General features: G+C 44.3%; 1 protein-coding gene across 4 annotated transcripts in view; it reads right to left on the bottom strand.

Annotated features, from left to right (window-relative positions):
• The window catches only part of git2a (G protein-coupled receptor kinase interacting ArfGAP 2a), a 59842-nt gene that overhangs the window by 3198 nt on the left and 30441 nt on the right, over window positions 1–26203 (bottom strand). Inside the window, exons 12-19 of one of the 4 annotated variants that reach the window (XM_063195043.1) lie at window positions 23492–23603; window positions 22889–23034; window positions 21612–21761; window positions 15927–16298; window positions 13950–14036; window positions 8255–8331; window positions 6675–6866; window positions 219–282 (exon numbers count right to left, since the gene is read on the bottom strand). In XM_063195043.1, the coding sequence (XP_063051113.1) occupies window positions 219–282; window positions 6675–6866; window positions 8255–8331; window positions 13950–14036; window positions 15927–16298; window positions 21612–21761; window positions 22889–23034; window positions 23492–23603 (1200 nt within the window). Of the gene's footprint in view, window positions 1–218; window positions 283–3851; window positions 3996–6674; window positions 6867–8254; window positions 8332–13949; window positions 14037–15926; window positions 16299–21611; window positions 21762–22888; window positions 23035–23491; window positions 23604–26203 lie in introns of all 4 variants that reach the window. The other 3 variants (XM_063195042.1, XM_063195039.1, XM_063195041.1) reach the window with 3 other exon arrangements.

Here is a 26203-nt window from a genome sequence, read left to right as displayed (position 1 = left end):
AAAATATTTTATATTATTAGAAAAACCTGTCCAAAAGGGGCTTACAATAGTAGAGGGGCTTAATTGTATTCAAACAAATTCTAAGCTCCTTCTACCCCTCCCCACTCTCGGACTGGCTCCCTATCTCAGGTGAGTGTTTTGGGGAAAGTATCCATGCTGTCTTTCAGATCAGAATGATTGTGCAAAGCAGCATTACGTACATTACAGTAGCTACTTGCCTTGGGAAACAGGGCCGCCATCTCAGTCACCGCCACATGTATTCTCTCTGAGCAGGGCACAAAACTGTGGAAGAGCAAAGATGAGTTCATCAAAGACTTGCATCGCTGGTCCTTCACTTCCTTCGGCATCACTAAAGTAACTGTTCTACTGAGTCTATGACTCGACACAAGACTTTCCTCAAGCTATATACAGTAGTTATACTAATAGCTTTGAAGTGACACAACATTATTTAAAAACCAACAACTAATCAAAAACACAAAAATGACATGAGATGTGATTTTTGTATGTTTTGTTTTGATGTATAGAATTAATTTCTTAGACTAATTCATTTCTAAAATGCATTAAATGTACAATATTATAATACATCCCATTACTTGAGGTTGCACTACGTTAAGCAGGTACTATTGGACTAATAATGAGATATCAGAGCAACCGTGAGCTATGACTCAATATCAGGTTGAATGCTTATAACTGCACACTAAACTGCATGCATAACACATGCAAGCTGTTAGTTCTCACTGGACACACACACACTTGATACTTCTCACAATGGGTCCATCTTATCTCAAAATCAAGACGACTTCCTTTCGGGGCAATAAAGGTTTTTCATCCATTTCATTTAATTTAATTCATTCATTCATTCATTCAATTATTATCTAACCTGCTGTCCTTGCCTTATGCTTGTGGCCTTGTGGTTGGCTAACACCCGGCCTCCATGGAGAAAACAGTTACATTTTCCCACTGTCAGCCTATGCACATTCACGACAATTTCCCCATTCAACATCCCGACTGCAAATGAGAAATGACCTTTGAATTGTGGCCACAAGCACAAGGACAAGACGGGGAGGTTAGATATTAGCTTGCAGCTATCACTAGGGGACGCTAAAGAGCAGCACATCTGCAGAGCCATAGAGGAGGAGAGTTGCGCAATTGGAGGACCAGGAATTAAATTGCAGCCCCGCCTTTCAACGAGATCGAGGTCGTGCCTAAAGCGGCTGTCTTTCCATAGACTCAACATAGAACCACCACATAAAAAGCCAAAAATAAGGACTAACGAACTATACTGCGGGTTAATCACCACAAATATGTAAACTGTCAACTGTCTCAGTAATGATAATCACAACAGTTTTAACATCTGTGATGTTTATCTGAAATTATTGCTACGAACGGCAAGCCTTGTCATATTCCCTGCATTGCATTGCATTGCATTTGCTGTGTGCTACGCCCACTTCTAGGAACTAACATTCACAACGCTGAGCAGTTCTGAGACGCTAAACAGCTAATTTCGCTAATGCTAAAGTGGGCCCTAGCACACATTGGAGATTGCCCGACTCTGTTTCTATATGGCTCTGCACATCAGCAATGCAACAAGACTACAGGTACACTCCTACAGTACATCACCAGCAAAGTACACACTCAGAGGTGTCAATCCTGCTTTCAGAAAGTAAAAAAAAATACCTGCCAGCCTCTCACTGACGACCACTACATACCAGGGGGGATTCCAAGAGGGTGTTTCAATAGTAAACCAGGTTAAGTTAACTTGGGAGGTGATGGTAAATCGGATAATGAAAAAGCCTGGGGACTTCCTTTTCACATCTACTGTAAATTATGCCTTCTGGCAATCTATTGGCGAGTTACCATTTTGTGTAGGTTAAGTTAACCAGGTTCATCATTTGTTAATGGAATATCCTCCTGATCTGTCAGTCTCGAGTGCTTACAGCAATCAGCTGAGCAAGTTGGTTCAAATGTATCATACATTTTTATTTGTTTGATGTTATTTTTTACTTTCTGAACCTGCCACCATTACCACCTCTGGAGTATACACGCAGCACCTACTCTCACTACTGTAGTCTCTCGACACGCCTGTACCTGCCATGTTAGCACTCAGAGTCGTGCCGGCCTGCCTGAGCGGTTCAGTGGAAGTGAGGATTGCATTGCTCTATTTTGTGATATGCGGAGGGGAAAAGAAGAGGCACAACCGCAGCCAAAGGTAAGGATGATGGTGGCCAATATCATTTTTCATTGAGTGTTTGTTTGGTGGCCACGTTTAGGTAGCCTTTTACTGCAGATGGGCCAGTCGACAGGTCCTTTTTCAATCTTTGCTTAAAAAACAAACACTCAATTATATTATAACCAGGGCTCTAAATCCACTTTTTTCATCACCAACCAAAATGGCTAGTAGATGTTAATCTTACCAGCCAAACACACACTCACTAATGGGACAAAGTGGCTGGTAAATGTACTTTTCCCCACCAGCCAAACTGAATTTTCACTAGCATTGGGCCGGTTGGCAGGTGTTAATTTAGAGCACCGATTATAAGCACATTGATATGACATTACCGAGTGTCTTGTGTAACAGATTAAGACTTCTTCATTACATTTTTGCTGACAATAAGGTTATAACTGAGATTCTGCACGAAGGGGTTAGGAGGAGGGAACTAAAATATCATGTTGTTGTTTGTGGAGTTGCTCCAGGTCAGCGGTTCTCAACCTTTTTTGAAGAAACGCCCCCTCGGCCTCATCTCAAGCCTGCCAACGCCCCCTTGACCTTACTATAAGCCTGACAATACACCCCCCCCCCCCAGTCTTAAAAAAATAAATGGACTAATGCCTCCTAATGGAGCACCGCCCCCTTTCAGCTGTATCCTTCTCAACGCCCCCCCTAGAGCTCCACAATGCCCCCAGGGGGGCTGTAGTGCCCCTGTTGAGAAACACTACTCCAGGCCAACTGTGATCGCCGCTCAGTTCACAAGGGAGACCACGTCTCACTTCCTGTTTGTCAAATAACCTCCTCAATGCCTTTGGGATTTATTCAGCATCTGCTTTGAGACAGTTCCTTATTTTTATTAGATTTAAAATTAGCCAGCTGACTTTTGCGGAGAGGACCTGTGATGTACCAATGTGGCTAAAAGTCAAATGAGTACTCTCACACACATGCATTAATGGGCTTAAACACACACACACGCACACACGTACACACGCGCGCACGCACATACACACACACGCGCGCACACACACACACACACACACACAAACACAAACACACACAAACACACGCACACGCACACACACACACACACAGAGTTGTGTTGTGAGTCGTGTCTCCAAAACTCGCACCTCAGACAGGAAGCGCTGCAGAGCAAAGTAGCGATTAGTGTGTTAGAGAGAGAACAACAAGGAGCTGAATTGAGGACGGAGTGGAGTGAGCGAGAGATACTGTCACACAGAAAGAAACCATGGGCAGTACCAGAGAGAGGGACGGCAGAGATAGATAGAGGTGAACAAAAAGACGCCAGGGTCCATACTATAGATAGATAGATAGAGGGAGAGAGAGAGAGAGAGAGGGAGAGAGAGAGAGAGAGAGAGAGAGAGAGAGAGAGAGAGAGAGAGAGAGAGAGAGAGAGAGAGAGAGAGAGAGAGAGAGAGAGAGAGAGAGAGAATGATCCAGTCAGACTGATAGAAACAGGGACACACAGGGACACAGAGGCCAGGCAGTGAGTGGAGGGTGGGCCGGGGCGGAGAGAGAGAGAGAGAAAGAGAGAGAGAGAGAGACAGAGAGATAGAGAGAGACACACACACACACACAGGAGTAGGGACACACAGAGGGCCACAGAGGCCAGGCAGGAGAGTACCAGGAGGAGGCTGGGCCGGGGCCCTGCAGGCCTGGGGGTCTTGGAGGAGATGAGGGGCCCTTGTCTACCCAGGGGACCAGCGTACTGAAGCAGCCCAGGCTGTGCCTCAGACCTCGCACAGTCACACACTCCTTCTCAGAGGGCCTGAGAGTGAGCACACACGCAGGCACGCACACACACGCACACACGCAGGCACGCGCGCACGCACGCACACACATGCACGCACGCACGCACGCACACACATGCACGCACGCACGCACACACACACACCGGCCAAGGACGAGGACATCCAATCCAATCGCCCCTCCGCAGGGACAAAACATGGCCACCCAGCAGACCACATCACATGGGAAGTAGGAGACGGAGGAGGAAGGGGGAGCAGTGGGTGAAAGTGTGTGGCAAAACAAAAAAAGGAGAGAGGAAGAGAGAAAAAAAAAACACAACAAACAATGAAAAAGACAAGATCCATGATGGGAAATTTAAATACAGCAGGGGAGGAAATGGTAGCAAAATAGGAAGTAAATGGAACAAGGTTGAAATAAAGAAAAGTAAAAACGTTTGCAAAACATGTCCGACACAAGTTTAACATGACACAAGAAAAGAGGAACGTGGTTAACAGAAAGAGAAATTCAGGAAGGTGATGCTATCTGGATTAGGCCCTGACCAACTGTGCTGATTGGTTGTTGACACTGTCACTCAAAAACTGGGTTTTCCATTCGAGTCTTTTACATCAGTGAGGTTAGAGTGTGATAAGCAGACCACTATCAGTCCACAAGACAGTGGTGTACGACCAGTTATGTTTTGTTGACATGTTTCCTAAGCCGCTTAAGCTTCTTCAACCATGGTCAGGGCACTGCTGTAGCAATTTGTGTCATGCTTTGCAAAGCCCTGTAATCTTCATCTCAGTTGTTCATGGTAGACCTACAGTATGTAGAAGAAGGTAGAGAATGCGCGCACATCAGTGGTACAGGTGCTGGACAAAATAGAGTACGGCAACTGAAATAAATGATAGAAGTCCGCAACACTGTTAATGCTCCCAGTGATTTATTTGCACGACGTTTCGGACCTTCGTTGAAAAAGGACGAAGTTCCGAAACGTCTTGCAAATCACTGGGAGCATTAACAGTGTTGCGGACTCTATCATTTATTTCAGACCTACAGTATGTGCCAGTCATTGGCTGCCTCCCGGTTCTACACATTCTAAACTTCGCAAACACTTCACTTGGTTTGAAGTCAATTTCGAAAGCAAAATCACACCGCTCCGTGTGGAAGTGAGAGTCGTAAATAAGCCAGACAGATTGGGACACACTTACTATGTCCCTGTATTTCACTTCATAGTCGGGCTAATCGGCGTGTTGGTTCCTGCGTGTTGGAACCACTATCAGTCAAACACTGCGTGTTAGGTCCTGGTGGGCAGACGGCTCTCTCTCACTTCTGACTTGGCTTTGCCACAGTCTGTGCCTGTGGCCTATGACCACACCAAGAGTAGTCTGTTCTTTAGTCTGATGCGCCATGCTCCGCTGTACGTTCGTTCACTACATTTCAGGTCAGCACATTTGCCTGCCATGCTTATTCTGCTGGAGGGTTTCAGCAAGCATTTATTTTCAAACATATTTCAAGTCGATTCATTCGATCAAAGTCTTGATTTAACCACCTGTCTGGTGCGTAACTAATCTTTTGTGCTTCTTCTGTTGGATGGTCTGAACAAGTGTTTACTTTCTAATGTCGACGTCCTATCAGTGACAAATTGAATTGAAATGATTGCATGGAAAAAGGCCCATGGATGAAATCCTTGATTAGGACAGCCTTGATCCCAAGCACGCCTGTTGTTTTTAACTCCTTGAGTGGCAACTGTCTGTCTCACCTGTGGTGCCCTCATTTCCTGGATATTCTTAGCGATATGAGGCATCACACTCAACAGTGCGTTCACTACATGTCAGATCAGCTTCACTTTGTGACCCTGTCTTTAAAAACTTCTTTAAGCACCTTTGACACCCTGAGTCTCACCTGCTGTGCTTTTTCTCCAAGCTCAGCCGCCTGCAGTGCATCTATATAAGGCCTGGGGAGGAAGGTTTACCAACGATCCTCGAACTCTGCTACTTTTCATCCGTTAGAATGAGCAAGCCTGTTTTTCTGAACCTTTTAGGATACGTTTTTTTCATGTATTTCACTTAATTTTGTACTTTTGAACTTTTAACTTGCACTTTATTTGGCAGTACATGTATATCTTTATGGTATGGTTCTCAATCTGAAATTATGTGACGAGAACCCTAGGAAGACTAGCAAATTGCTATGGCACAAACTAACGGGGATCCTTTAATGAAATAAATAAAATAAAATCAATACAACCCATTGTCTGACCTCCTGAGTCTCACATGCTGTGCTTATTCCCCAAGGTCGCAGTGTATCTCTATAACAGTGTTTCTCAAAGTGGGGCGTAAGCCCCCCTGGGGAGGCGCGGAGGCATTGCAGGGGGGGCTTGTGACATCTAATTTTGGGGTTTTTCCCCCAAGGAAATTATTTCCTGTCTCCGATAAGCAATACATTTTAAGCCCTCACCGACATTGTATTATAAATTGTCATGAAATTGAATAGCATAGGAAATGAACACACATCCCTCTTTGTTTTATCTCACCAGTCACCTTTCCTTTGATTCTGCGCAGCGCAGCGATCGTAAAATCAGTCTGCGCAAGTACTGCTTATTCCCCAAGGTCGCAGTGTATCTCTATAAGGCCTGGGGAGGGAGGTTTACTAACAAGCTTTGAACCGTTACAATGAGCACGCCTGTTGTTCCTCACCCGTTGTCTGACCCCCTGAGCCTCACCTGTCGTGCTTGTTCTCCTGGGCGGCCCTCAGCAGCTCCTGGATGTTCTTGGTGATCTGCTCCGTCTTGCGGATGACGTCCTCGGTGCTGGGCAGGCTGCCGTCGTACTCCGCCTCCAGGTCGTCCAGCTCGGGGATGGAGCCCGTCTCCCCCAGCCAGCCGCTGCTCCTCAGACGGCCCCTCCGCACAGCCCTGCAATACAACGAGGGAAGTGGGGTGGGACAAGTGTCAAGACCAGGGGGGTATTCCAAGTACATGGGTAGCCTCTTAGTGGAGATGGGGTTGCCGGCACGCCTATTCACTATTTGTTGAAAATACTCAACTCAATCATAACAACATTGCTATGGCATTGCCAAGAGCCTTAAATAACAGATTAAGACACAGCCATTACAATTTTGGTGGCAGAAAGGTTATAACATAGGCTCTGCGCTAAGGGCTTAACCCCTTAAGACGCGGCTTTATACATTTGTTGTTACCAGTATGGTAATGACCAAGTCGTGGTGCATTACCAAAGGGCCTGTGTTGTGTCATAGTATTGTGGTGCTATGGTAGTTACATTTCAATTACTATTTCAGCGTGCCACTGGAGGTACGGTGAGCATTAAGGGGCTACGTGGTAAACCTGGCCAAGTTACCTTACAGGAAGAGGTAAATGTGCTAATAGTCCACAGGTGTCATTTAGTCCAGAAAATGAGGACTCCAAGTAGGGCTGGGCAGTATACCGGTAAAAAATCGTGATAACGGTTTTCACCACACAAGGTTCACTTTTTCATGAGAGAAGGTTTTTTTTTTAGTTTTTATTCCCAAAAAGTGATTAAAATAGAAATGGAGATTAATTAAAATTCAGGATTTTATTTCATTTTTAAATTTAATTTCAGTCTTTTCTTCAGGAACATTGAGATGTGGGGGAAAATCGCCGCTTATCAAAAAAAAACATGCAGAAAAACGTGATATCAATTTTCATCAAGAAAACCGTGATGCACATTTTTTCCAGAAACGCCCTGCCCTAACTCCAAGCTTCTACTAGATGAGTTATCGCTCCCTCAAAGTTAACTTTACCTGGTTTACAACTATACCGGGTTCTTGGAATACTACCCAGGGGCATGAATTAAGGGTGTGTTTGTAAATTCAATCTGACAGCTTTGCTTCGCTAACATTGGTGGGCAAAATGGATTCATTAGTTCTAGGATCTAGTGCCACAGATTCCAAATGGTTGGATGATCACCTGGACATGTAAAACAAGGATATTTGGAATGTGTGGCACTGGATCATACTATTCACTAATGGTACAGGGCAAGGCTATACCAGAGAGAGTAGAGAGAGAGAGGTTCCATTGGCCCATTGTTTCCGGGTTCTATTATTGCAAGGAGGAGGGAGGAAATCCCCCTTTAGGCAGACCTAGGCAGACCTAAGGACAGTTCTATTCAATGCTAGGCGCATTATGACACGCCCCTTTAGGCAGACCGGAACCTGTTCATGTTAGGTGCCCATAGTAATCTATTACATTGGCATATCTCTATATACTTAAAGAATCTCTGACCATACTTATTTATGCCTGGCTAGATGAAAGGGGAAACCTACCCACTATCCTCCAGCTCCACATCGTTGTCGTAGTCACTGTCCAAGCTGCTGCTCTGTTTGCCATCCACCCTGGAGGCCTGCAGGGGTCAGAGGGCCAGGGAGAGAGGGAGAGAGGGAGAGAGGGAGGGAGGGAGAGAGAGAGAGAGAGAGAGAGAGAGAGAGAGAGAGAGAGAGAGAGAGAGAGAGAGAGAGGAGGAAAGAGGAGGAGGGAGAGGAGGAACAACAACAGTAACACAACAGAAAGGCACCTGAGCATGCTCTTCTCAACCATGCAAAGAGTAGTAGTGCAAAGAGCAGCACATCACACCGCACCACACCGCATCGCAAGTCCTTCTCCACCTACCCATTCAGCAACATACCCAATGAAGACCAGGCAGTTGAGAACCAAGAGCAAAGTAGCACGTACAGTAGAGCAGATGACATTGACATTTGCCAGAGAAGTATGCAAGAATGACATACAGGAGGTATGAAGGATATGCTGAGAAACCATAGCATTATAAATACATTTAAAGGAAAATCCACCCTCTGACCATTCATTATATATCAAAAGATCTTGGAAAAAAAATTATGAGAGCTTCATGTCTCAGGTAGTTGTAGTTCAGAGAGGATTTCCCATTTAAATTGTGTGAAGCGCATACAGTAACACTCTGATTGTAGCACTTACCACAGCAGTGGGGCGTAGAGAAGGCTCTCACAGGTATCAGAGTTACACACATACTGAGCTCAGTTACATGCACAAAATTTCCCAATTTCAAATGGAACATTCTTAGGGATTTGTTTTTTTACCATTTAAAATATGTGAAACAACATTCTGCAGAATATTCCCGAAATAGCACAGCCAAAGTCATTGAATTAAGCCAATGAATGAAGAGTTTACATGACACAAATCAGATACTGCCTCCATTCCGTTTAAAATCGGAATATTATTTGCAGGCAACTGTGCCCACTGACAGGCAGATGTGATAATCTAGTGTACCAGCAACTAAAATGACTTAGTTGAAACTTAAGTTGAAAACCCACAAAGAATGTTGTGAATGTATTTGCATCGAACAGTGTGGAAAGCTATTTGGAGCTTTTGCTGTCGATTGCAACACTGTGCAACATTTCAGAGAAGTGATATTATATCACATTAACTTCTCAGATTCTATCTTTTTTTGCCTGTGAGGCTCTCTCCAAGCGATTTACACACTTTATGTAGACAGACAGACAGAACCCAAGGCAACGATTAATTAAACATATCAAGAAATACCTTGAGTCTTACTGGTGGAATTATCAGAACTTGCTCGAACAGACACATCTAGCAAATTCTGACGATCCATCATTTAAAAAGGTCTGAAAAGACTTTGCCACAGGCATGGAAAAGTCATTCAGGGTACAGTATGTATATCAGCTAAGGGTTGACACTAGGGCAGCACAAGGAGCTGTCCCTGTCACAGTACAGCACCATCCCACTGCTCTGCTCTGTGGGAGAAACAGCAGCCTTTTACTCCCTCCAACGTCACAGGATGAGGGATGGCATCAGGCCCGCAGACAGGGAGGGGCAAAAGGGTCACTCATCCAAGGTCCAGTGAGGGGGACGGGGGGTGGAACCCGGAAGTGGGTCCCCATTTCATTTTCTGGGGTGCATTTCTCGAAACCAGAGTTGCTAACTACGTTAGCTACTTTGTTGTTTTCAATGCAATGTCCCATTGACAACTACCCAAGTTGCTAACTAGCTAACAACTACACATTTGAGAAACGCACCCCTGAATTGAGAAGGGGGGGGGGGCTTTCAGTTGATTTTGTCCCGGGCCTGACCAATGCTGTCAGCGGCCCTGTGTGGCATACATACTTCAACACAGCACCTGCTGAGTCTGATTTATTGAAGAGGAACACTTGTGAATTCCAGAGCAGTGGGAACAGACAGAAGCCGCTGAGGTGGGGGGAGAGGGGAGGAGCAGGGAGAGGGGAGAGCGAGGAAGAGTACAAGTGGGAGGAGGTGTACAATAGGAGGAGGAGAAGGCGGAGCGGGAGAGGAACAAGGACCAGGGAGAGGAAGATGAGGAGGAGGAGGAGGAGGAAAAGGAGGACAAGGGGGAAGAGGAAGAGTAGTAGTAGTAGTAGGAGGAGGTGGTGTGACACAAACAGTCCTATGGGGGGTGGCTGGGGTCAAGGCCACTGACCCAGGGAGGGCTGCATTCTTTTGCAACAGCTGAGGAGATGAAAACACAGAGAGTGGCCCCTTCACCCAATCAGAGCAAAGCATTCCCCTCATGATATCCAATCAGAGCAAAGCATTCGGCACATGTCATCCAATCAAAGTGCAGCATTCCCCAACATGTCATCCAATCAATCACAGCATACATGTATATTACTATTCCAGTAGAAAAAAAGCAGTTGTTGCTTGCAGTCTCTCTCATCCTGTCAAGCATGCTGCATACACTGATACACCCACAATGCACACACACACACACACACACACACACACACACACACACACACACACACACACACACACACACACACACACACACACACACGGTTCATGTTTATCGTGATCGAGTGTCTGTAGGAGAAGACTTTGGCATTAAGCTTCCATGCCACAGGCCTTAATGCACTGCTCTAGATTGCAATTGAATTACAATTGACTGATTGATCGCTGTTCAGTATGCTTAACAAGAACTGTGTGGGTAACAGGAGAAATGTGTGTGTGTGCATAAACCCATGGCCCTGTTGGTCAATTACCCACAGTGCTGTTGTTGGTAGGGAAATGGATGGTGCAGAGGATGTCATGAAATAGGGGTAATAATCTAAATGTATCAATGCATTGACAGTAAATAGAATGGACGCTAAATCAACGCTATTTGCCATTCAACGCTTTGAAGCCAGATTTGGGAACATTCCAACTTACATTCCACCTTAGCAACGCCAAACGCAGGTGCTGATTGGACAACAACAAGACTTCTAACGGTCAATCAAACCATGTTCTGATGCTCATTGGTCAATTTAACTTTTAATATCTCTCTAAAACAAAACATCACCACAAAAAATCACCACCCTGGTAAGTTGGAGAGCAAGGGGACCTACTAGTTGAGCGAAAAATTATCCCCCTGGAGTGGCATTTAAGGGAGATACAGGGTTTTATGTCTCTCATAGGAATGAATGGGATTTGGCCATTTTTTGGTCTTTTTGGGTCCAACCTTGGCTCCAACTTGGCTTCAACAATGAAATAGAATTTTGGCCTCCATTCTATTTACTCTCAATGGTATCAATGCATCGATCCTACGGCCGATCGAATTGCATCGTATCGTATTTTTAAGAATTAAAATAATCGAACCGCTGGCCCGTGCCCAATGCCCTAGCTCCATAACATAATAGAAGTGGAAAAGTAACGGGGAAAAAATCCAATTGAATTGTATTGCATCGTGGGGAATTCTTAAAGGGACAGTTTGGTCAATTTCAACATGCAGTTGTATTGCTCACGCTACCCTTGACTTGTCAGTACCTGGTGATGCCACATTTTTCGGCTCAGCCCTTTCCGAGATATGAGCAATTCTAATGGGGGCAGCTTTTGTTTACATTTTTAAAAAATGAAACATAGGCCAACTCCAAATATTTTCCCAAAAGGTACTGCTGTTTGCTAGTTGTCTGCTGATGTTTTATAACCTTTTGGATGTTTTTGGGAATAAATAAAAATGTTTTTTTGAAACGTAAACAAAGAGCTGCCCCCATTACAATGACCAGGATCTTGGAAACGGCTGAAGAAGAAGAAAAAAAATCTCAGGCACTGACAAGTCCAGGGTAGTGTGAGCATTACAACTGCATGTTGAAATTGACCAAACTGTCCCTTTAAATATCGAAAATAATCCAATCCCTTCTTTAAGAAATCGATACCGTATTGTATCATCATGGAGGCTGTGATTTACACCCCTACCATGCAACATCAAGAAATAACAAACCAGAAGCTCGCACTAACTGAATAGGGCGCCGAAAACCAATGTTCAGTTTCATCCCTTAATCAGTAAGGCTAGTTGCTGTTGCTGCTGCTATTCAATAAATGTAAATGCCAATGTTCCTCATTCTTGGCTTCGAACAACAATGCTATGGATTGATTCACAACAAACTCCTCCTTTAACGATTAATTTCCCACCAGAATACCTGGACCAGTCTAGAGACCATAATCGTCTCAGCAAGTCCTCTGAAGGCTGCTTATCACAACAGCTTTTGCCAAAAAACTTACCTTCAGACACGGCATGCCCATGAGAAACACACACACACACACACACACACACACACACACACACACACACACACACACACACACACACACACACACACACACACACACACACACACACACACACACACACAAACATTCTATTGAAGTAACATAAATCTACCGTCTACGAAAGACAGACTCTCGGAGCATTCTAGAACATTCATTGTGTCTACAGACCATTGAGAGTGAATATCTACTGTCAATGCTACAGACAGATTGTTATCAGTGGAGAATCCACCATGTCAAACTGAACCTGACGCATTCAGTTCTAGTGTGTCATCCATAATGCTCAGGGTGGTAGAGCAGGAGGCAGGATGCAGCTTTTTGCCCACACAGCAGTAGAAGGTCAGAGAAATGCACTGCTGTTCGGAAATATACACCTCAGCGTTCAGCGTTTGTAAGCAGCAGAGTCTGGACATGTTGGGCCTGAGATTGGACACATGGTAAAAGGCAGGCTTTGAAGAAGGTGTTTACTGCATTCCTGCATGTGTTCAAGGCAGCCGAGACAGGCCATGCACATTGGTTGGGGAGTAAATGGGGGGGAAAGATGTGATGTGATGACTGAGGAGAAGAAAACGCAGGGTATAAAGCAAATAAAGGGAAGAAAAAAAAGGAAGGCATAAGGCAAAGAAAGAGAAGAACAAAAAAGGGAGTATGGAGGAGCAAGTGCAGGTGGAGTCCTGCTACGGCGAAATGACTTCAGGGGAGCAGTGCGAGGGATGAGGGTTGGGGTGGGAGGTGCTTAGGGTTAGAGTTCTTCACTGTTGGACCAGACTGCACATGGCAAAAATGACACATGCACTAGAAGTAATTGACTTTGCATTGAAGAGCATGTGTGACAAGCGGCAAAAACATTTCAACACTTCCCCTTATTATGGACTCGTAGCACAGCCAATACAGAGCAGAGGGGGTCATTAAAAGACGCACTCCATCCAGCTAAATCTCTACTAAGATACAAGCACTGCACATACAACGGCAGACACAGTGGAGCGGACAGTATTTCAACTAAAATTTTTTGAAGTTTTTTAGATTTTTAATAGCTTCTTCAGACTAATGGCAAAACGGAAAATTTGACCAAGTTAATGGATCTTTGTCTGTGTTTGACTACTTGGATCACTTTTTAATGTCTTTTGTCTTTTTCATTTTTCTATTTATTGACTCCGAGGGCCTGCACAAGAGTTCCAATGTGCCTGGACAACTAGTTTGCACATAAATGGGAAACGAATCTGACTTTGATTTTTTACATTTTGCTGTAGGTTGGTCTGTACAGTCCATTGAGATTCTTCAGCTTTTTGAATGCCTTGGTAGCGTGCAGTCTGTTCCCACAGTAACAGGACAAGAACATTGTGCTGGACTGGGATGGAGTAAGTCCGGGGGGTAAGAGAAGGCTAGGATGGGCATGAGATGGGTGTTAGGGTGGGTGGGTGAGTACTTAACCCTTCGCACGTTCTCGTCCCGCGCCCAGAGCGGATTGGAGGAGAAGGAGGGGAGGGAGGAGGAGGCCACAAATGTACTCCTGCCAATCTAAAAGGATTACATTCGTTTACTCTCATTCTCTCTCTTTCTCACTCTCTCTCTCTCTCTCTCACTGTCTCTCTCTCTCTCTCACACACACACACACACACACACACACACACACACACACACACACACACACACACACACACACACACACACACACACACACACACACACACACACACACACAATACTGAAGAGACAGCGTACTAACTGTGAATGGGCTGGCTGGAGCATTATTTTAACGTGAGTTAAAAACAGCAACAATGTGAAAATCAAAACCCTGCGAAATGGGAGATGAGCATGCAGTGACAGGTTAACAGAGATACTTTAGAGAAAGTACATTCCCCCAGGCAACACATTCTTGGGCCCATTCTCTCTCTCTCTCTCTCTCTCTCTCTCTCTCTCTCTCTCTCTCTCTCTCTCTCTCTCTCTGTCTCTCTCTAAAACCGCCTCAGGTGTTTCAACATTCCAAAAGGAGTCCCAGAGAGGAGCCCTGTGCAGTACCATACCATCCCTCTCTCTTAGGGAACTTTCACAGATTCACACCCATATTTCACATGTTTGGTCGTCAAAGTTTTGTGAGGACCTGCACACCTTGAAAGTCTTAGTTTGCAGGAGCAGCTTTTCAAAGTTTCGTAGCTGAGCGCAACGCTGCTTCTTTACGATTTCAGCACATTTCTTATTTGGAATCAGAGTGCTCTGATCGGAGAGTTAAGTTGATAGTGTGCATCGAAGCAATCAGAGCGTGGATCAATCCAGTTTCATATCAATGGTATTAAATAATTCAATGTTCATAGTTTGTTGATTCGTAATCAAAAGAAAAAGAGATAACACCTTTTCAGCGATCAATGTCCATTGGATTTAGTGTCATATAGTGGGTTTGATTGATGCTCGACTAAAAAAAGCTATATCATCAGTGCAGGTAAAATATTCACTACTAAAGCAGCATTCTTAAATCAGAAATCATCTTTAATATGCCATTACATGCCACTCACACATCACACTACTCACTCACATGACTGTGCAAAACATTAAAGAAAGAAAAACATTACAGGTTATCTCAGTTAGACAAAAAACGAGAAAAACAGATACAGCAACCCAATATAAAAAGTACAGCCACATATTTTGTTCTCGGTAGAAGGTGACATTCATCGATCTTACTAGACCTTCTGGCTGGATGACAGTTGCTGTGTGAACTAGCCTGGTGTTCAACTAGCACAGGGCAGGCTAGGAGCAAATGTTAAAAGCATAGCACAAATGCTTTTTGTTTGACGATTCTCAGTCATCCAGGATATGTTAGTCAAAAGACATGATTCCATTCCGCATTTGCCCTTGCAGATGCACTGGACATCAAAAAGAATTGAGTTGTAAACATCTGAACTTCCAACTTGACATAACAAATGCATTTGTAAGGGAAAATGTTGACTCGAAATGTCGAGAGGCCAAGCCCACTCAAGCATCTTGACCTTGTCAGGAAAATGAGAAATTGCAAGTGCCTCAATTAAGTGGAAAGTGCTGGCACACACACGGCAATAGTTAACGAAGCAGCGATAGCTGAACAGCTGGTAAACCAGATATGTGACGGAAATGAGGCAAAAACACAGCAGCGTGAAGACAGAAAAATATGTCCACATACCAGTGGAAATACCATCAACACACAGGCACATACACACACATACGTACACAAAACGCACACACACACATACAAACACAAAACACACACAAACACACGCACACACACATACAAACACAAAACACACACAAACACACGCACACAGGCTTAGAGGGATGGCAGCATAACAGCAAAGGTGGAGAGTAGAGGTGGAGTAAAGAACAGGAGAGAAGGAGTGGAGAGGAGGAGAGGAAGAGAGGAGGAGAGGTGTCTCTACTTACATGGGGAGTGAAGGGCTGCAGGGTGGGGAGGAGGTCGTCCGGGTAGGGCGTTTCGCCCCGGGGGAGGTACGGCTTGAGGCCGCCCGAGCCCGTCTCGTACATGGACATAGTCCGGCTGCCACGCGTGGAGGGCCGGCGCTTCATGGCCGAGGAGGAGGAAGGAGAGGAGGTGTTGGTGTAGGTGGCAGTGCAGGAGGAAGAGGAGCAGGAGGAGGAAGATGAGTAAGGATGGGAGGAGGAGGAGAAGGAGGAGGAGGAGGGGGGGGGGCCAGAGGGGTCGGGGTATTCGGGGCCCCCGGGAGCCTGGTAGGGGTGGGGGGCCGCGGGGCCCGGCCGCTTGAGAGAGGAGTTCTCACACTGCAGAGACTGAAGCTGGAGGAGGTAGGGCAGCGGAGGAGAAGAGGAGAGGAGAGGAAAGAAGAGAAGAGAAGAGAAGAGAAGAGAAGAGAAGAGAAGAGAAGAGAAGAGAAGAGAAGAGAAGAGAAGAGGAGAGAAGAGGAGAGAAGAGAAGAGAAGAGAAGAGAAGAGAAGAGAAGAGAAGGTAAGAAGGGGGAGGATAGGAAGCGGGAGAGAGGGAAAGGAAGAGAGGGAGGGGAAGAGGGGGAGAAAGGCAGCCTCAGAGGTAACAGAGCATCACAAAGGGAGCTATAGAACAAAGCACACACAAACAAACAGACACACACACAGACACACAGACACACACACACACACACACACACAAACAAACAGACACACACACAGACACACAGACACACAGACACACACACACACACACACACGACCCTCGATGACACCCGAATAGTACAGTAGTGTAGTAGCATAGCCAGCAGTAGACCAAAGGATGCAGTACACAACATTGTGTGTACACCAAGCTATGCACCTGCCATCAAGAGTGTGTGCTGCCAACAGCGGTTCTTCTACAGCTTTCCAAAGCTCACAAAAAAGCATAGTGCATAGATAAAAATTCTGAGATATACACTAGACCTTTTAAGCAGCACACACACAAGACATGTGTGGGCACACAGACACATAAGCACACACATCAAATGTAACATCAGACGACCAGGCCACCAGACACAAAAAGACAGAGGTCTCAAAAAAATGAGAATCCTGAAATGTAATGGGCGTCCACGGAATTACACATCAAATTCAAATGAAATGGCTTGACTCGACTTTCTACTGTATTTGTGTCTCTGCTGTAAAGCGCTACTGCACTCTGCCCTGAAGTCTGACAGGTGACGGTGCAAAAGACCACAGTGCTTTATGATGCGTCACAAGATCTCTCAGTTTCTCCACTGAGGACATCCTAATATGAATTACACACCGCCCGTCTGCATCTCCACATCAAATGACTCTGCTCTACCTTACTTGCTTACAGGCTGTGGTACGCTGCATAAATATGCGCCAATGAATACATTTTACATCAATGTCTACATCAAAGTCTTTATATATTTTTTGTGACTCTAATGTAACGTGTTCCATAATGTAACATACACGTATTTGCAATCGTACGTATAGTACGTATAATAATACATATTTCACATTATTTAACATCCACCAGGTGAGAATGGGAAGTTTTTTTTGTTTTGCTCTTGAAAAAAATGTGCTTGATCTGTGGCGGAATGATCAGTCATGCTGCCCAAACAGACAAGATTTAAAAAAAAAAAAAAAAAAAAAAAAACAAACAAACAAGCAAGCTGCAAGCCAAACGTGTCGCACACACACACACACACACACACACACACACACACACACACACACACACACACACACACACACACACACACACACACACACACACCACACACACACACACACACACACACACACACACACACACACACACACACACACACAGAGAAATACACACACACGAACACACACACACAATCTCTTTCAGTCAGCGCAGGAGTCATGCAGGTCAGTAGGGCATGGCTAGAGACTGTGACAGCAGCACTAGAAGCAGCAAAGGGAAGAGAAGAGAAGAGAAGAGAAGAGAAGAGAAGAGAAGAGAAGAGAAGAGAAGAGAAGAGAAGAGAAGAGAAGAGAAGAGAAGAGAGAGCTTCTAAAGAGGTCACAGACCATTACAGATAAGGCCCCATTCAAACAGCATTTTTTGCCCCCAAAACACAAGAAACAAGAAGCACAAGAGGTTTCTAGTGTTGCTTTCTGGCAATTCCAGTGCAATTCGGTTGGTTGAGGGGGGAAGCTTCACCATGTGAATGGGGCCTAACCAGTGAAAACTAAATACAGTATGCCCAACTGGGACACCTGACCAGTTCAAACCAGCCCACACAGCAAAAACAACAAGAAGCATACAGTATATTGTATGCAACTGTACTGTCACAAGCCACTGTTACAACCACACACAAATGCATTACATTCAATGCAAATGAACAGGCAATGATGGACAATGATGATGTACTGTATGTCTTTGGCGTAGACATTGTTAACCTACACGTCCAGACCTGTTAAAATACTGCAGTCACAAGACAAGCAGAGTGGGCATAGTGCTTTACATGCAGTTTCTCACACGCCATCATAGATCCAGTCAGCATGGCTGGTCCCCACCCACCCAATACGAGAGGGTGGAGTAAGGGAAGGGGAAAATAATTTTACCAATAGAAAATGAATGTGTAGGTCGTCATGGATCAGCTGGTGATTTCCTCAGTGTTTGTCCATAGTGATGTTCCCCATACGACAGTGATGATGTCGCAGAAATGCCAGCTAAAGGTTATGGTATGTACAGTACTGTGTATCCCAAATGGATAAACAATAGGCCTATGGATAAATCACTATGGACAAACATCTATGAAATTCTACAGGGGCTTACTCCCGCATTCGTTTTTTCAATTAAAAAAAGCGAACATCTTACTGTCTTGATGTGCCTTTTAGAAGTATATAGAAGTACAACGATGATAGATAACTTTTATCTCGCTGCTAACATTGGAAGCAGAGAGTTGCTTTCCCCTCCGCATGCTCCACTTTCTCATTCAGGGTGGGCGGACCTGACGTGCAGACTGCATCTATAGATAAGACATGAGCGTGACTCTCTGTATTGGTTTGATGTCACAAACAACCAGTGAAAAGCTGAGCTGACCATCTGGGCCTTTTTCACATGACGTCTCGATACAATGCATTCGAAGCAGGTCATGTATAAGTTTTGCATCTACACTCGTTGTTCTGTATATTTCCTATGCACTTTGTATTTGCTAGTGATGTTGGCTATGATTATGTCCTCTTTTGAAAGTCGCTCTGGTTATAAAGCGTCTGCCAAATCCAATGAAATGTAATGTAATGTAGAAAGTTACATCCGGTGGCATAGATACGAACATACACTGTAAAACATTGCAGTCGGTTGCCCTTGTAAGTTAACTGAACTCGAGGTTTACCTCAACTCAAGGCAATGTCTTACAGTGTACACGCTACTGTTTTCTGCCTGAAACCGGTAGTCGTTTACACCTGCTTCGCTTCAAAACAGGGGTGCATTTCTCGAAAGCGTAGTTGCCAAGTCTGCTAACAGCTACGTTTTCGAGAAATGCACCCCCAGAACTTGAACATCATTGCAAGAAAGGCTAATTGAAATGCTAAGCTGACCATCTATTGAACAGGCTGACCATCTATCGCCACAGTCTTGCTCCTCCCATGTAAAACAAATCCTCAGACTACACAAGACCAGCAACATGCTTAAAGGGACACTGTGCAGGAAATGGTTAAAAAAGGTACTGCAACTATGCTGCTCATTGAAACTGTGTCACCTATTACCAAATTTGACACTTTACATGATAGTTTACTAAGTAATAAACTAATATTTTCTGGTATGGCCCAAGTAGCCTACAGTCATTTTTGCAGCTAAAAATGGCTATTTCTGGAAATTCTAAATGGCGGACCATGGAGAAGATCCCCCTCTTCATGTATGAAAAGTGCAATTTTTCCAGTCATAATGAATACTTAGAATTTCATGGTGGTGGTAAATATTCATGAAAAAGGTAACATTAGTGAATGGGTAGCATGAATTCTGGAAATAAACAACTAAAAATCTCACACAGTGTCCCTTTAACATAAAAAACAAGAGCTGGAGTGACACAGTGAGTGATTTCGCCAATGGCTTCAAAAGTCTTAAAGAAAAAACAATGCCTGAACCACTAACGTGGTTATCATGGTTTTCCAGAATGAGATGAAATTATAAAAATAGCAAGGTTGTTGTCTGGAATGTTAAGCACTCATTATCCAACAAGTAGGTACGGTATTCTGATAATGTACCGTAATAATCAACATTTTGATAAACAGCGATGATATCACAGAAAAGTCAGCTGGCTATGGTTCGTATGGGATATACAGTACGTATCTCAAACGGGTAAACAGTAGGCCTATGGATAAATGACTACGGACAAACATTCACCAAGTTCTGCAGGGGCTTACCCCCACATTCATTTTTGAAATGAAATTAGAAAAATAGTACGGCTGTTATCTGGAATGTTAAGCACATATCCAACATGTAGATATTCTGATAATGCAGAGTAATAATCATTACAACATTTTGATAAACACTTTCCACAACAATGACAGAGTTAAATGATGTTAGACTGACTAAAAAGGAGATGCAACGGTTTCTGCTTGCTGTTGTTGTTGCTTTGTATGCATAAGGCCTTGACCACCTTGAGTCTTTAACCTTTACCACAAGGTCAGTCTCTCTCTCTCTCTCTCTCTCTCTCTCTCTCTCTCTCTCTCTCTCACTCACACACACACACACACACCTCCCATCAAGAGTCTGCAGATGGAGAGAGCCATGTTGACGAGTGGGTTTGGGTTGCAGCGAGTCAAGTGTTGAGTGTTATTGTTCGGTGTACGCACACACAGCACAGTTAGATGTGATGAGCTGATGGAGGAGGTTTCGATGATGTTAGAGGGGCATGCTGGGTAGGGCATGCCATGCCATGCCATGCCAGAGGACACAGGCTGGGGTTGGGGTTCGGGGATTAGGTGACAGGCGATGGATAGTGGGTTCCCCAGTTGCTGAGGGGACAGGACACATCCATGTAATGACACACAATGACAGCACACAGTGTGGGGGTGGAGGATTAGGATGCATTCAAGGAGAGGGGTTGGCAGGTGAGTTTCCATATTGTTGTTCAGTGGGTCACATTCGCATAATGACAAAGAAAAAGTAAAAAAAAATAATCTCTCAGGTTTCTCCCAAGGCCAGACAAAAAAGAATTGATAAAACGCTACGACCCACTTAAATACAGCAAAGCCCATCATGGGGTTCACAGTTCCTGCTGACTCCCATGGGCAGACCTCCAAGGGTGAAAGGGATGGGGATGGGACAGGAGGGTTTTGGGGTGGTACGCAGACACCCCTCCAGTGTATGATCATACGTGGGTGGGGGGAGGAGGGTTGGTGGTGAGTGGGGAGAGTTGATCAGAATTGGTGGATGGGGATGGGGATGGGGATGGGAATGGAGGTGGGGGTGGGGGAGTGGAGGGTGTGTTGTTGAAGGACTAAGGAGGATGGGGAGGATGACAATGAGGATGCGGAGGATGGAGGAGATGCAGGATGGATGGATGGATGGATGGATGGATGGATGGATGGATGGATGGATGGATGGGATTGTATATTTGTTTCTCATCTCTTTGTTTGTTTTTGTTTCCTGTCTGTCTGCTACTTGGGCTCGGGGGCCGGTACCTTTTTCTGCATGTGGCGCAGCTCGTCGCTCAGGTTGTTGTTGACTTTGAGCAGCTGCTGGATCCGGGCCTCGGACGCGGCCAGCGCGTTCTTCACCTGCTGGAACTCCTGCACCGAGACGGGGCTGTCTGACAGGTCCGAGTCCAGACTCTGGGGATGGACAAAGAGGAAGAAGAGAAAGAATATCATTATTCAGTAAAGTAGTAGTAGTGCTACTAGTAGTAAAAGTAATACTACTAGTATCTAGTCAAGAGATCGGGCTGTCTGACAGGTCCGGGTCCAGTCTCTGTGGAGGGACAAGAAGGAGGAGATAGAGGAGGAGGAGGAGGAGGAGGAGGAGTTATATTATTATTATAGAGTGATATAGTAGTAGTATCTTGTCAAGAGATTGGGCTGTCCAACAGGTCTGTGTCCAGTGTCTGTGGAGGGAGGAGGAGGAGGAGGAGGAGGAGGAGGAGGAGGAGGAGGAGGAGGAGGAGGAGGAGGAGGAGGAGGAGGAGGAGAAGTAATCCCTCTGTGGAGGGACAAGGAGGAAGAGGAGGAGGAGAAGGAGGAGAAATATCATTATGGAGTATTACAATGCTGTTAACCACTGGACTACATCTGAGTAAACAGTATACACACACTGTATACACTGTACATGGTATAGGATAGGAGATTGGGCTGTCTGACAGGTCATGGTTCGCCATGGCTCTGCAGAGTGTAGGGTTTGGCGAGATTATATTACATCTGACGATACAGTACAGTACATTGCATGACACTTGGCTGACGTTTTAACCAAAGTGGCTTACAGTTATGTACAGGGTACTGGTTACAGACCCTGGAGCAGTATGGGGGTTAGGTGCCTTGGTCAAGGGCACCTCAGCTATGGAGCGCAGTAGGGAGTGGAAGGGTGGGATTCAAACCTGTAACCCTCTGATCTACATCCCATCTCATTAACCATTAGACCACGGCTGCCCCCTACCCAGTACTTTCCGACAGGTCTGAGTAAGTTACTACACATGTAATAATAAATACAGGGCAAAGGAATGTGGTTTAGCATAAATTGTAATACGTATACAGTACAGCGCAGGTGACGGGGTCTGAAACCAAGGCCAAAAACGTTCCTGCTTTTGAGTTTGTCGAAATGTACCGTAGCATTGTCAGATTAAAATTTGGTCAACTAAAATAGACATCATTTCAACAAACCTTAAGCACACAGATTGCAAGCCTTCAAAAACCAAACCGGGTTCTGTGACCAAAAGGTTCTTTAAATGTTGTTTTGTGTCCAAGGTCACCTTAGTGCGGTCTGTCTTCCCTGAGTTCGCGTCCAGATCCACATCCTCGTCCGAGGCCACGCTGTCGTAGTCCGGCTGGTCGTTATCGTGAGGGTCGTCACCGTGACAACTGCCCACACTCTTCAGGATCAGCTCAATGTTATCCACTACCGAAGCAGAGCAGACAAAGTCAAAGTCAAAATCAAAAATGCTCAAAACATTTTGACACCTAATAATACATATATGTACTATAATTACAATGCACAACGTCCTTTATCAACCAATGTCCACACAATCAGAGAATAAATGTGTATCTTATGTTACTTCCTGATTCATCAAGGTCATGCCTTCTGTACAGCAGATCTAGAGTGTATTTTGTCGATACACAGTATAGTACATGTATAATTGATGTCCTGAACTGTATGTAGACGTCCTGTAGGCCTACCTTTTAGACCTGGAAGCCATAGACGCATGCCCGCACACACACAAGTACACACAACTACACTTTGTGTAGCTATATACTGTACTGATGGACTCGACCACTTGGGCATGTATACCGCTCACACACATGCATACACACAGCTTCTGTAGCTATAGATTATATATATGGAGCCTGTTATGTACCTCGTGGGCTTGTGACCATGTTCCCAAGTTGCCTGCGTTTGGCGTCGCTCAGTATGTCGATGACGAGAGTGGCAAACTCGTGTGCGTTGAAGCGAGCCAGTTTCTGTCGTCCCTGCATTCAAGGGTGCACAAACAAGCAATCAAACAAATGTAAAAAAAAATGATGAGAAAACTAATCAACAGACTGTCGTGTTACAGCAGCTCAAGCAACAAAACCAGTTTTTTTGTCTTTATTCGTCCTAAAAATTGTAAGTGGAATTGTTTCTCATAAAGCACATTGCTCTATTACAAGTTGATGGCCCACTAAAATGACTTTTGAAAGTATTACTTCATAAAGCATTACATATTTATAAACATGTGAAACGTGAGGCATGGGAAATGTTATTTGTGAAGACAGCTTCCCTTCATTAACCAATTGATGCCAGATGCTGAGTTGGGCAACATTGACCCTAGCGCCCGGAAGTAGTGTGTCGCATTTTTGAATGATCACATTCTAACTACACATCTAATAACACAACAAAACACAATGCTTCAGTACTTTTTCAAATTTTAAGTAATGATCTATAGCACGGCTAGGGCTGTGCAATATATCGAATCTATATTGTGACATCAATATTGCAGTCAAACAATCTGTTGTCAAATGTCATAATATCGATGATGATGATGATGATGATGATGATGATGGTGATGCCCTGATGAAGACAATGGGTCGAAACGCGTAGGCATGTAACCAGTGTTCAATAAAGGCTTTTTAACCTTAGTAAGGAGTGCCTCAAATTGAGTTAATCTTTTCATGAAAGTTTGGACACCCAAGTGTTTTTGATGAGCACCTTTCTTACTGACTGGATACAGGACCCAGTGAAGCATTCCCTTTCCGCTTTTTGTCATAATATCGAGTTGAAACAATATTTTTGTCATTTGTTTATACTGCCAAAAGGTTGGTTATGACAAGCGCAATACATTCCCCTCCACTTGAACCATTGCAAGCACAGAGCAGATTTGCTACCCAACACTCATGCAGAGTACCACTGTGTGTTTCTCTATGTCCCTCCACTCACACTGCCGAAAGGAGGAAAGATTGTGAATTGTTTAGCACAATTATTTGTCTTTTAAAAGAAACGTTGTCTAAAAAAATCCCGATACCAATGGAAATAATTGGCCATGTTGGAGAAGACAGACTCTGGACATGATAATCTAATGTGTATCACGGGGGAGGCGCTATGCTTTTAAGAGATTTTTTTTCTGATCTAACACTAAAATATCTCACCATCTGCAAAGCAGCTGTTAGCTACTGCAGCAGTGTGAAAAGCTTTTAGGCCTTAGGTGCACTGTTGTGAAGTACTGTGGCACTACCATACGTACTAGGGATGGGAATCTTCATCATCAAAGCGATACAATGTGCATCTCGATACACATGGCAACGATACGATACATTCACGATTCATGAAATTACCAGTGGTAAGATACGATACGATTCTCCTACCTACTGCGATGCAGTTCGATATGGCGCGATACAATTATAATGCCATGCGATGCAGTGCGATTCGGTACGATACGATGCGATACAGAACAGATTAAAATATCAAATTGATATTAAAGGCTGTGCACAAGGCTGCCGTTAGGCATAAGCAGAGTAAACAGAGCGCTTTTAGAACCTCAACCACTTTGCCCCCAAAATTGTGACCTCCTAAATTGAGACTGACTAAAAACATCATGAAAAAATATTTCATTACATTTGAAAACATTTTTGTTAGTTATCAAAAGGGCCATCATTTTTCAGACAAACTGTAATTGTGAATACAGTAATTAGCATTATTATTAGTAGCAGTAGTAGTATTTACTTATGAGGGGGCCTCCTGACCAGTTATGCCTAGGCCCCCAAAACCTTAGCAGCGGCCCTGGCTGTGCATATTACTTTTGAAATAGCCTATACTGGAAAACATACAGAGAGCAGTGAGAACTCATTTTGGCTTGGGCACATTGCTTTGAGCAGAGAAAATGAAAAAAAAATACACAATACAATGAATACCATGCCAATTACAGTAGGCTATATCTCTTTTTTAAATAAAAATGAGAAAACCACAGAGCTTCTGATCATGTTGGAATATTGACCTGGACATGTTATAGGCTAACTACATTTACAGGTAAGCTCTGAACAACTTATCAACCACAATTGATCCAAATTAGAACAATTTACTAAGTAGATGTTGGGAATGGGGTTAATATCAGAAGGGGGAAATAACGTGCGTACTGGACTGAGGTGTTGGAATAGTGTACTTTTCAACGGGACTTTTTAAACTTCATGGACAATCTGCACGAGCAGCAAATCAGACTGTGTGTGTCCAGCACGAGGGCTAAATATAACTGGCTCCTAAGCAATGATGCCAACTTAGCGACTTCACTTCGTTTTTACTGCATGAACAATGGACTTAAAACGAATGCACAGGCTCTGTAACGTTTCCCAACACGGTTATGTTTTTTTGTATCTCGTGCGCTGACTATGCTTATGCTGCTGTCATTCGGAAACTGCAGCATGTTGGCAGACAACTTTCTCTTGTTGTTTGTGCCGCACGGTAGACTACCCTATCAACTCAAATAGTGAAGCGAGTACTCTCTCCATACGTCTTCCAGACTCACAGAAGATGGTCGCTAGAAACTTTCATTTAAAAAGTCACCGGATGACCAGAAAACTCGCTGTATGTGACAACAAAA

The sequence above is a fragment of the Engraulis encrasicolus genome, chromosome 3 (assembly GCF_034702125.1).
Source record: "Engraulis encrasicolus isolate BLACKSEA-1 chromosome 3, IST_EnEncr_1.0, whole genome shotgun sequence".
NCBI lineage: Eukaryota > Metazoa > Chordata > Actinopteri > Clupeiformes > Engraulidae > Engraulis > Engraulis encrasicolus.
Note: the sequence above shows the minus strand (reverse complement) of the source record. Positions and strands in the feature narration are given on the sequence as shown.